The sequence below is a fragment of the Lampetra planeri genome, chromosome 56, assembly GCF_965212315.1.
Source record: "Lampetra planeri chromosome 56, kcLamPlan1.2.h2, whole genome shotgun sequence".
Lineage (NCBI taxonomy): Eukaryota > Metazoa > Chordata > Hyperoartia > Petromyzontiformes > Petromyzontidae > Lampetra > Lampetra planeri.
Window position 1 is genome coordinate 4,576,818 of NC_136162.1, and position 12,616 is coordinate 4,589,433.

A 12,616-nucleotide genomic window follows, 5' to 3' on the forward strand; every position below is an offset into this window, starting at 1 on the left:
GCAAATCTTTTTACTGGTAGGAACCTCCTGGTTACACCAGCCCACAGGGGATTATTGTGTCCATCCGTCGTGCAGGGAGGGGCTGGGTGGGGAGGGGAGGGGAGGGTGGGGAGGGGCTGGGTGGGGAGGGGAGGGGAGGGTGGGGAGGGGCTGAGTGGGGAGGGTGGGGAGGGGAGGGTGGGGAGGGGCTGGGTGGTGGGTGGGAGGGGTGGGGCTGGGCGGGGAGGGGCTGCTCACCCCGTGGCATATTTGCGGAATACACCACGCCGCCGTTGACCCTGGCCATTGACCGAGCAACCCAACGTTCCTACCAGCTCCCTCCGCAGGAATGTGTTTTAAACATTTTTTTTTATTTTACCAGGTCAGGGCCACTGAGCTGTATAGCTCTTTGTCCGAAGCGACCTGACTAGCACAAATTATAAAACAACGAAGTGGCTTATCAAGTGAAAATGCACAGTAGCCAAATTCTCTAAAAGCATGTTTCTAAATGTGGGCTGGTGGAACCAGGTGGTTCCTACCAGTATTGTTGCTGCTACACGCGAATAGCAATCGCCCCTCTCGACAGCCTGTCCGTTAAAGTCTACACACACAGGGACTCACGCTCTCCGCGTGCGTGCGGACACACACAGGGACTCACGCTCTCCGCGTGCGTGCGGACACACACAGGGACTCACGCTCTCCGCGTGCGTGCGGACACACACAGGGACTCACGCTCTCCGCGTGCGTGCGGACACACACAGGGACTCACGCTCTCCGCGTGCGTGCGGACACACACAGGGACTCACGCTCTCCGCGTGCGTGCGGACACACACAGGGACTCACGCTCTCCGCGTGCGTGCGGACACACACAGGGACTCACGCTCTCCGCGTGCGTGCGGACACACACAGGGACTCACGTTCTCCGCGTGCGTGCGGACACACACAGGGACTCACGCTCTTCGCGTGCGTGCGGACACACACAGGGACTCACGCTCTCTGCGTGCGTGCGGACACACACAGGGACTCACGCTCTCCGCGTGCGTGCGGACACACACAGGGACTCACGCTCTCCGCGTGCGTGCGGACACACACAGGGACTCACGCTCTCCGCGTGGGTGCGGACACACACAGGGACTCACGCTCTCCGTGTGCGTGCGGACACACACAGGGACTCACGCTCTCCGCGTGCGTGCGGACACACACAGGGACTCACGCTCTCCGCGTGCGTGCGGACACACACAGGGACTCACGCTCTCCGCGTGCGTGCGGACACACACAGGGACTCACACTCTCCGCGTGCGTGCGGACACACACAGGGACTCACGTTCTCCGCGTGCGTGCGGACACACACAGGGACTCACGCTCTCCGCGTGCGTGCGGACACACACAGGGACTCACGCTCTCCGCGTGCGTGCGGACACACACAGGGACTCACGCTCTCCGCGTGCGTGCGGACACACACAGGGACTCACACTCTCCGCGTGCGTGCGGACACACACAGGGACTCACGCTCTCCGCGTGCGTGCGGACACACACAGGGACTCACGCTCTCCGCGTGCGTGCGGACACACACAGGGACTCACGTTCTCCGCGTGCGTGCGGACACACACAGGGACTCACGCTCTCCGCGTGCGTGCGGACACACACAGGGACTCACGCTCTCCGCGTGCGTGCGGACACACACAGGGACTCACGCTCTCCGTGTGCGTGCGGACACACACAGGGACTCACGCTCTCCGCGTGCGTGCGGACACACACAGGGACTCACGCTCTCCGCGTGCACGGGGTGCACGGCGAACATGACGGAGGCGAGCAGCGCCGTGCGGCACGCCGGCGCTCCGCATGCCCCGCGCCACCCGACCAGCAGGCAGCAGACGTCGTAGAGCAGCGCCGAGACGACCGAGTGCAGCGCGATGTTCACCAGGTGGAACCCCGTCGGGTTCAGACCTCCGCTCGCCCAGTAGTTGAGCCTGGCGGGCGGCAAGCGGGGCGATCGTCACGCACGGCCGGCGAGGGACCGTTTTGCCTGCTTCACATCGTTGACGTTTATTACATTATTATATTGTTTTATTATGTTTTATTTTTATTATTTTATTATTTCCATTCTACGTGACTTTACTGAAAGAACCAAGAAGATCATTGACGTGCTGCACCCATGTGTCCCAGAGGTCGCAAACAGGATTTTATTCCGTACTCGTACCCGGCCGCACCAGCGCGCAAACGGGTACCCGTACCCGGCCGTACCCGTACCCTACCCGTACCCGGCCGGGTATCGGGTAGGGTACGGGTATCGGGTACCCGATTGCGACCTCTGGGATGAAGCCATGTTGCAGGCGCGGGTGGGTTGATTCTAGCAACTTGAATTGTGAGAAGAGACAAGACGTTGGGAAATGAGTGACAAACGGTGACTCACCAGTGACTCACGGCCTACCCGTACCCGGCCGCACCAGGGTCGCAAATGGGTACCCGGCCGGGTACGGGTAGCCAGTATATTATTGGTTCTTTCGGTAAAGTCACGTAGAAGGGAAATAATAAAATAATAAAAGTAAAACATTATATAATTATAATAAAAATAAAACATAATATAATTATGTAACATAATATAATGATGTTTTATTTTTATTATTTTATTATTTCCCTTCTATGTGACTTTACCGAAAGAACCAAGAATACGTTGGAAATCAATTTGCTTGGACAATCTGGAAACATACTCTTAGGTTTCTTCGGAAAATTCACATAAATAAAAAATAAAAATAATATAAGTAATAATAGGGTCCAGGGTACTTGATACAGTAAATTTAGCTATGACGGTCCCACCTGATGACGGAGACTTGTGTTGCCTCTGAAACGTCGTGATTTATCATTTTATTCCTGTTATTATTTCTATTATTATTTATTTTAAAAAAATTACCTACGTGACTTTACTGAAAAAAACTAAGAGTATGAATCCTTGCAGTCACGAAAGCTTCAAATCTAGAATTAATCTTGAAACATTTAAGGCGCTTTAAAGCCTTTGCAACGTGAGAGCGTGATCCATGGTACAATCGTGCCATCTGCTGGAGAATGAGTTTAAAACAATTCTAATCTTAAGACTGGGTGAACAAGTTTTAAGTGAGTGCTTAATAAGTAACTACTGTATAAGACTTGTCAACATTTTGGAGGTTTAAACTTAACAAACGTAAGAACTTGAACACTTCATGGCTATTCCAAGACGGGGTGGGGAAAAGATGATAACATTTCTGAGAAAATAGCATTAAGTTCAGCACGGTACATGAAATCTTGAATGTGACAATTAAACTTATTTACCTGGACGTAATAATATTTGTCTTTTTCCACGCAAAATAATAAAAGCACGGGCTCGTCCGGGATTTGAACCCGGGACCTCTCGCACCCTAAGCGAGAATCATACCCCTAGACCAACGAGCCAGCTGAGTTTGCTTCCCAGATGTGAAGGCTATGTGAGCGAGAAAGTCAGCATGTGGTCACAAACTACAATGAGTACCAAAAACACTCTTACTTTTAAATTTTACACGGCTTTCTTTTTTTATTAACTTATTTTTATGGACCAAACGACGCGGACATTTAGCCTGTTTTAACAATGCCGAACATCTCTGGGGATGTGAGTAAGTTAATTACTAAAAAAAATATTGGGCTCGTCCGGGATTTGAACCCGGGACCTCTCGCACCCAAAGCGAGAATCATACCCCTAGACCAACGAGCCAGCTGACTTCAGCCACACAGGAAATGCACTTAATGCTGCCACGTTGCATCTGCTCTGTTTCGCAATTGTTTACCTTAACCTACAGGGGGCGGTACTGAGGGTAGCAGCAGTGTAAAATGCCTGGATGTCACACGTGGCAGTATGGCAAGCCTCTCAAGGCTTCACACAAGTGTGCTTAAGAAAATAAAAACCCCACGGGAAACAACGTCAAAAAACAAGTTAAAGAATATTACTTTTTTTCAAGTTTATGACCTATGTATAAAGCAATTCACAATATTGTATCAGCTGTGTGCAAAACACAAAATTAGCATACACTTCACGGCACTTAAGTGGCTGTGTAATTCCTGAATTATAAGCATCTTATAAAAATAGCTAAAAAATGGAAAAGCAAGGGCTCGTCCGGGATTTGAACCCGGGACCTCTCGCACCCTAAGCGAGAATCATACCCCTAGACCAACGAGCCAGCCACACGCTCCAATCCCCAATGTGGGAATTTAGCATCAGGCACATGTGCTGGGAACTGAATTTTTTTTAAAGTTCACTTACAGGAGGAGCCAGCCAGCCTTGCACTGTTTTCAATTTCAGTTACATTTATTAGGTATAGCCCTGTGAGCCATTCGGCTCTTGAATCGGGTGCAACCGCAACAAACAAAACACATGAACAAGAAAACATAATTTCAACCGTGATGATGGGTACAAACTCAGTAATCACTGGAAAGATGTTATTAACCACGCAAAAAAGACTCAATTACACTTTTTGGACCATCTTATCTGACAGGCACTATTTTAATTTACTTCACCGAGTGTTAACATCCCCAGTTATTTTTAACAGTACTCTCTTCATTTTTCAGCCTGCATTGGTATAAACATGGGCATTTTCGTTCCTTTGTTCTATCATGTGTATCAGACCTCCCCTCCCCCCTTTCTGCCCATTGTGTTGGCGTGCGCAGCAGCCGCGTCCAAGCCGTCGCCAAATGTTTTGTTGGCTCCCTCCCCCTCCCACCCCCCTCCCTCCCGATACGTTCCATTCATTGGCTACCACATTCTGATGAACTCCCCCCCCCCTCTCCTCCCCCCCTTCAACTTGCTTATAAGGGATTACATTTTGAATCATTGCTTCACTTGATGCAGCTAATCTGGCTGTGACGGTCCCACCTGATGACGGAGACTTGTGTTGCCTCCGAAACGTCGTGAATTTTATTTTTATTTTTGTTTTGTTTTATTTTACTTTCATTACTTTTAATGTTTTACCTACGTGACTTTACCGGAAAAAACCTGAGAATAAGAAAACATCTTAAAGTGACTATGCGCAAACAGAGAAATCCAGGAAAAAACTGCAAAGTCTTCAAGAAAAAAAGCACCGTACACCAGCGCTGTGCAAAAATCCCAGTGGGATGCAAGTCAAACAACAACAATGCAGGCTCTGCTGTGCACATTGAAATGCAAATTTTGGTGAAATATTGACACAATTTTCTTCTGCTGAAACGCCTTTGTGTTTTTTTGATAGGTTAACATAGCGTGGGGGTAAACGCATTGGGCTGGCACGACTGAAAACCTGAGTTTGAATCTGGGTAAACACCCCTCTTATTCTTAGGTTTTTTCGGTAAAGTCACGTAGGTAAAACATTAAAATTAATAAAAGTAAAATAAAATAAAAATCACGACGTTTCGGAGGCAACACAAGCCTCCGTCTTCAGGTGGAACCGTCACAGCCACGACAGCTGTATCAAGTAAATGAGAGATTGCAGGAGCTACCACTCCGTTTATATAATGGTTGGAGAGGGGGGAAGGGGCAAGTGCAGCACACTTTTTATTCATATGGTAAGGTGAGGCTTAAGAGGGTGAGCCTTTGTTATGGAGAGGTACGGTTTGTGACTCAACCTGGCCTACCTAACAATAGTGTGAAAAGGAGAAATTGTAATGTTTTACCTACGTGACTTTACCGAAAAAACCTAAGAATATGAATCCTTGCAGTCACGAAAGCTTCAAATCTAGAATTAACCACCCCTCATCATTCACCCGGTTTCTGAAGTGTAGCGAATTGATATCAGCCTGGTCACGTATGACCGCATACAACTCCCATCGTATTAATCTTGGGTTTTCTCTTTGGCTAATTTCCTACCCGTGTAAAATATATTCCCTCTAAGGCCAAAGTATTACTGATGAACGTGAATTACAGAAGCAAAATCATTTGTATGTATATGCGAAGGCCAAAAACCTGAACACCAAAGGCAGTTGTTGAACACACAGGGTGGGTCACTGCTGTGTGAGTTCCAGATGGATTATATGTCCCACGATATGAAGGCAACTATACGCTTGAAATCAAATTTGGTATAAAAAAATATAACAATAATAATTAAATATTTATTTTCCTGAAATGTTTGACCGAAAAAAATATAAAAAATTCGTACTCATGCAAACACTTTGTAGAATATCACATTTAGTGTGGTGTTTGGAAAAGTTTTACACGTGATGGAAAAACAACTTAATGAGAGGTTTTTTTTTCCGTATACTGTGTAAAAATAACTGCTTTCTAGGGCTCTTCCGGGATTTGAACCCGGGACCTCTCGCACCCTAAGCGAGAATCATACCCCTAGACCAGGGGTCGGCAACCAAAATAACAAGAAGAGCCATTTCTTTCCAATTCGGTACAAAATTCAGTATTTCAAGAGCCGCAATGCATCTGAGTACATACTGTACTCACGTACATATCGTCAAGAAGCAGCCCGTAAAGAGCCGCATGCGGCTCCGGAGCCGTAGGTTGCCGACCCCTGCCCTAGACCAACGAGCCAGCCACACATGGCACTCCACGCTGTGGGTCTTATAGGACTTCAACTGATGAATAAGAGAAAAAAAAGTTCCACTTCACAACAGAAGCCAACCTCGCATTGTGGCAACAGCCTGCGTTTGCCCCTTTCTGCATTTTTTTACTGATTGAAACAAAAATTGCAAATTTGGCTGTGATGAGGGGGGGGTTGAGAAATGTGACGTCACATCAAAATGCGCAACTTTAAATAAATATAGACAACACGTTCTAATTAAATGTTAATAAATGTTTTCTCCTACAACATCAGAGTGCAGCGCCACATTAAATACGCACTACAATGACAATAGTTTAAAGCGATTTAAAGCATGTTTTATTTGGGGGGGGGGGGCAGAGCTTTGTGACGTCATATTTAAGGGGGGGGTTTGACTTTTTTGACGCCGTGTGACGAGGGGGGGGGGGGTCAAAAATCGTCCAAAATCGCGTGACGTCATTTATGGACGGCCCCTTAACACGTTCCCTTCCAGGAGTGGTGCCACGTAGCTTGAGGCCGTCGGCTCGCGGACACACGTGCATCAATTAAAAAAAGAAGAATGTGAGAACGATTGAAGAGAAATGTGAGAGCGATTCCATCATCTGCCGGAGAATGAGTTGGAAAATCAACAATCTCCCGAGACTGGGTGAATGCGGTTTAGTGAAGAATGAGTTCAGGGACTCCATCTACAGATTGCCAATATTGCAGATGGTTTTTTTCCCAGCTTGGAATTCCCGAGAGATTGAAAACTTGATGCTAAATTAAGCGCAGCCGCGGTATGCGGAAACGTTTAATGTGGTAATAAAAACACATTCCTGCGGAGGGAGCTGGTAGGAACGTTGGGTTGCTCGGTCAATGGCCAGGGTCAACGGCGGCGTGGTGTATTCCGCAAATATGCCCGACTGTGAGGGCGGGCACAGGCCGGCGTGAGTAGGTTAAACGGTGAGTTTTATAAGGGCACCACGGGGTGACCAGCCCCTCCCCACCCAGCCCCACCCCTCCCCACCCTCCCCTCCCCACCGAGCCTCTCCCCATCCTCCCCTCTCCGCCTAGCCCCACCCCTCCCATTTTTGGATGCACGACGGACGGACACAATAATCCCATGTGGGATGGTGGAACCAGGAGGTTCCTACCAGTATCACAGACGTTGATTTCTTGACACAAGCAAGAATCGTACTGAATATTTAGCCAGGAGCGCTCACACCCTAATCACATCCTCAAACTAAATAAACAAAACACCTCGTTCGTTTTTGTTCCCCTGAGTTAATCTTTAACAATTCTGTACATTTTGTCGTCACCGAGATGTTCCATCATAGTGACCCCCAATTCCCTGTCATATTTCGCGAATTGCTTATTATCTTTGCGTTACATTACCTTTAAAGATTTGAGGGTTTGTTTTAGATTTCTTTTTTAACGGCTGTCCACAAGTATAACATCCATTCGATAACTATAACATCCATTCGACTGCTGTGTGACAAACATTTATCTGCGGCATATTTTTAAATTTCAGTGCCTGCCTCTTAAATCTGTCACTTCAAGGGCCCTAAGAAGTGCTATCATGTAATGTAGTTTCCTTTGCAAAGTTGCATTTTAGTAACAATTGCTTAAGTAGGTAAAAAAAATACTGTAATGTGACGACAAGATTTACATTTTTTTTACAACAACAAAATTCCGTTCTCCTGGGCTAGTCACAAAAAAAGGCACATAATTTTAGATTTTTACTAAATTTATATACGTTACAGCCTTCATTGTTACAAAATATAACATCAATATAACCGCAATGCACTTTACTGTACATTGTTTAGAACTTTACGTCATTTGGAAAAAGGTAAAAAAAGGTATTTTTTTCCTGGGCTCGTCCGGGATTTGAACCCGGGACCTCTCGCACCCTAAGCGAGAATCATACCCCTAGACCAGGGGTCGGCAACCTACGGCTCCGGAGCCGCATGCGGCTCTTTACGGGCCGCTTCTTGACGATATGTACGTATGTACAGTATGTACTCAGATGCATTGCGGCTCTTGAAATACTGAATTTTGTACCGAACTGGAAAGAAATGGCTCTTCTTGTTATTTTGGTTGCCGACCCCTGCCCTAGACCAACGAGCCAGCCACTTACTCACCCACAGCCACGTGCCCACAATGTGAGGCTACAGCATCAGGCACATATGGCTGGCTCTAAAGAAGGAAAGTTCACATTCCCAAAAGTTTCTTTACTAGAACAGCACTGAGACACAAACTGAAATTTACTTAAAATCTTCTGTTTTGGAGGCGATAGCTTGGGAGCAAAAGCATTGACCTTGTACCATTGGAAAATTTGAGTTTGAATCTGGGTAACCACACATTCAATAATTCAATTGGTTTCCCGAGTGTCACAAGTTAATGGTATCAGCCTGGTCACTATTGACTGCACACAAAAACAACACATTTAATCTGTACGGTCACGTTATTTTGCTGCATTCAAGAATTTGGAATTTACAAAAATTAAATGTATTTATCTTCTTGGTTCTTTCGGTAAAGTCACGTAGAATGGAAATAATAAAATAATAAAAATAAAACATTATAAAATAATTCTCACGACGTTTCGGCCACAACGCAAGCCGCCGTCCTCAGGTGAAGAACATGTCTGTCAGAAAGACAGCGTCTGACCGAAAGAACCAAGAAGATGAATCCCTGCAGTCACGAAAGCTTTAAATTGAAAAATAAAATGTATTTGATCACCGTGCAAGGAAACATCCCTTGTAGTTAAAATGTATTTATCTAAATAAAAATAACTTTCCAGGGCTCGTCCGGGATTTGAACCCGGGACCTCTCGCACCCTAAGCGAGAATCATACCCCTAGACCAACGAGCCAGCCACACATAGCACTCCACGCTGTGGGTCTTGTAGGACTTCAACTAATGAATAAGAGAAAAAAAAGTGCCACTTCACAACAGAAGCCAACCTCGCATTGTGGCAACAGCCTGCGTTTGCCCCTTTCTGCATTTTTTTTACTGATTGAAACAAAAGTGCAAATTTGGTTGAGATATTCGCGACACGTTCTTTTTCTTTAGGGGCCGTCCATAAATGACGTAACGCCCCTAGGAGGGGGGTCAGACATTTGTATATTCGTTACAGCCTTCATTATTACAAAATATTACATCAATATAACCGCAATGCACTTTACTGTACATTGTTTAGAACTTTACGTCATTTGGAAAAAGGAAAAAAAAGGTAAAAAATAAGTATATTTTCCCTGGGCTCGTCCGGGATTTGAACCCGGGACCTCTCGCACTTTAAGCGAGAATCATACCCCTAGACCAGGGGTCGGCAACCTGCGGCTCCGGAGCCGCATGCGGCTCTTTTGAACCTTGACCGCGGCTCCGGGGCGGATGCTAGCGAGGGGAGGAGGCGCACTGTGACACCTGCTCTGGCGTTGCCGCTGCTGACAGGTCGCCGCTCAGCTCCACACTGCCCGCCCGGTGACAGGCAATAACGTTGCCGTTGCTTTGTCACATGTTTGGAAAAAGTAAAAACCTTCCTGGGCAGCAAAGAGCTCACCTTTGCTGAGCTGGAACAGCCAGAGTGGCTGGAAAAATTACATTTTATGGTAGACATGACAGCACATCTAAACACGCTAAATACAACCCTTCAGGGGAAAGGAGGCACAGCCCTGCACATGCTGGAGGAGGTTTTGGCATTCGAGCGCAAGTTGACAGTGTTTGTCAAAGATTTACAGAGAGGTACACTGTCTCACTTTCCCTCTTTGAGAGAGTTCAAACAAAGTCATGATACGATAAATTTGGAATATTTCAAGTCTGCAATCACCACAATGCAAAGTTCGTTTGGGAAACGATTCTGTGAGTTCAGAGAGGAAAAAACGACATTATCCTTCCCTGTCACTCCCCTGGCGATCGATCCATCCCTATTGAATATGACTGCATTTGCAGGTGTAAGTCAACCTGATCTTGAGATGGAACTGGCCGATATAGCCGACAAAGATATATGGGTGTCCAAGTTCAAATGCTTGACCGCTACTCTTGAGGATGTTGCCCGTCAGAAGGCCATTCTGGCTCAGAATCATAAATGGAGTGATATTGAAAACCTTCCCAAACAGGACAAACTTGTATTCGAAACATGGAATGCCATCCCCAACACTTATATAAACATGAAAAAGTATGCATTTGGAGTCCTGTCGATCTTCGGCTCCACATATGTATGTGAGCAGGTCTTCTCCAACATGAACTATATTAAAAACAAACATCGATCACGCCTCACAGATGACAGCTTGCAAGCCTGTGTGAAAATGAAGGTGACGTCTTACAGCCCTGATGTGCAGACACTGTGCACTGAGGTTCAGGAGCAAAAATCCCATTAACCAGGTAATTTAGCTATTAATTTGCAAAAATATATTTTACATTGTTAAGTGAAAAAGTCCTTTTTTTATTCAGATTGACAGCTGACTGCACGATCCTGTATATAGCAATAAGGTAAGAAACAATATATGCAGTGTTATATTTGTTTTAATAGTTGCAATGGTTTTGCGGCTCCCAGTTTATTTTTTCCTTCGGAAACGGGTCCAAGTGGCTCTTTATGTCTTAAAGGTTGCAGACCCCTGCCCTAGACCAACGAGCCAGCCACTCACACACCCACAGCCACGTGTCCACAATCTGAGGCTACAGCATCAGGCACATGTGGCTGGCTTTTGAAAAGGACAGTTCACATTGCCAAAACGTTTCTTTGCTAGAACAGCACTGAGACACAAAGTGGAATTTACTTAAAATCTTCTGTTTTGGAGGCGATAGCTTGGGAGCAAAAGCATTGACCTTGTACCACTGAAAAAATCTGAGTTTGAATCTGGGTAACCGCACATTCAATCATTCAATTGGTTTCCCGAGTGTCACAAGTTGATGGTATCAGCCTGGTCACAATTGACTGCACAAAAAAAACATCACATTTAATCTCTACGGTCACCTTATTTGGCTGCATTCAAGCATTGGGAATTTACAAAAATAAAATGTATTTGATCATCGTGCAAGGAAACATCCTTTGCAGTTAAAATGTATTTATATAAATAAATTAAAATAACTTTCCAGGGCTCGTCCGGGATTTGAACCCGGGACCTCTCGCACCCTAAGCGAGAATCATACCCCTAGACCAACGAGCCAGCCGTTAAAACCATGCAAAAAGGCACAAGGAAAACATTGCTCATTTGGGATTTTCACTAAATTTGTATACGTTACAGCCTTCATTATTAATACATTTTAACATTAAAATAACCTGCAAGGAAAAAAAACAATAAAATAATAAAAATAAAACAATAAAATTCTCACGACGTTTCGATTGCAACACAAGCTTGTGTTGCAATCAAAACGTTTTATTGATGTATTTGTATTCTTTTATTATTTCCCTTCTTCGTGACTTTACCGAAGGAACCAATAATATTAATACAACCGCAATGCACTTTACTGTACATTGTTTAGAACTTTACGTTATTTGGAAATGGTAAAAAGAAAGTCACAAAAAAGGATATTTTCCCTGGGCTCGTCCGGGATTTGAACCCGGGACCTCTCGCACCCGAAGCGAGAATCATACCCCTAGACCAACGAGCCAGCCATTAGAAATATGCAAGTAAATGATATCAGCCACGTCACTAAAACAAAAGGCACATGTTAATTTTAGATTTTCACTACATTTGTATACGTTGCAGCCTTCATTACTAAAAAAAAAACATAATATTAATATAACCGCAATGAACTTTACTGTACATTGTTTAGAACTTTACGTTATTTGGAAATAGGTAGCAGTGTAAAATGCCTGGATGTCACACGTGGCAGTATGGCAAGCCTCTCAAGGCGTCACACAAGTGTGCTTAAGAAAATAAAAACCCCACGGGAAACAACGTCAAAAAACAAGTTAAAGAATTTCGATTTAAAGCTTTCGAGACTGCAGGGATTCATCTTCTTGGTTCTTTCGGTAAAGTCACGTAGAAGAGAAATAATAAAATAATAAAAATAAAACATAATAACATTTATTCTCACGACGTTTCGGCCACAACGCAAGCAGCCGTCCTCAGGTGAAGAACTGTCGGAAAGACAGCGTCTGAAACATTCAGACGCTGTCTTTCCGACAGACCTGTTCTG

General features: G+C 45.5%; 1 protein-coding gene and 6 non-coding genes across 7 annotated transcripts in view; all 7 read right to left on the reverse strand.

Moving 5' to 3' along the window:
* The window catches only part of LOC144735693 (protein O-mannosyl-transferase TMTC4-like), a 63,510-nt gene that overhangs the window by 44,196 nt on the left and 6,698 nt on the right, over positions 1-12,616 (reverse strand). Inside the window, exon 4 of the mRNA XM_078618171.1 lies at positions 1,748-1,949. Coding sequence (XP_078474297.1) covers positions 1,748-1,949 — 202 coding nt within the window. The remainder of the gene's footprint in view (positions 1-1,747; positions 1,950-12,616) is intronic.
* On the reverse strand, positions 3,334-3,405 carry TRNAP-AGG (transfer RNA proline (anticodon AGG)). Its single transcript has one exon. It is a non-coding gene; the product is annotated as a tRNA-Pro (tRNA).
* Positions 3,629-3,700, reverse strand: TRNAP-UGG (transfer RNA proline (anticodon UGG)). Its single transcript has one exon. It is a non-coding gene; the product is annotated as a tRNA-Pro (tRNA).
* On the reverse strand, positions 4,092-4,163 carry TRNAP-AGG (transfer RNA proline (anticodon AGG)). The gene has a single exon. It is a non-coding gene; the product is annotated as a tRNA-Pro (tRNA).
* Positions 9,276-9,347, reverse strand: TRNAP-AGG (transfer RNA proline (anticodon AGG)). The gene has a single exon. It is a non-coding gene; the product is annotated as a tRNA-Pro (tRNA).
* On the reverse strand, positions 11,569-11,640 carry TRNAP-AGG (transfer RNA proline (anticodon AGG)). The gene has a single exon. It is a non-coding gene; the product is annotated as a tRNA-Pro (tRNA).
* On the reverse strand, positions 12,014-12,085 carry TRNAP-CGG (transfer RNA proline (anticodon CGG)). Its single transcript has one exon. It is a non-coding gene; the product is annotated as a tRNA-Pro (tRNA).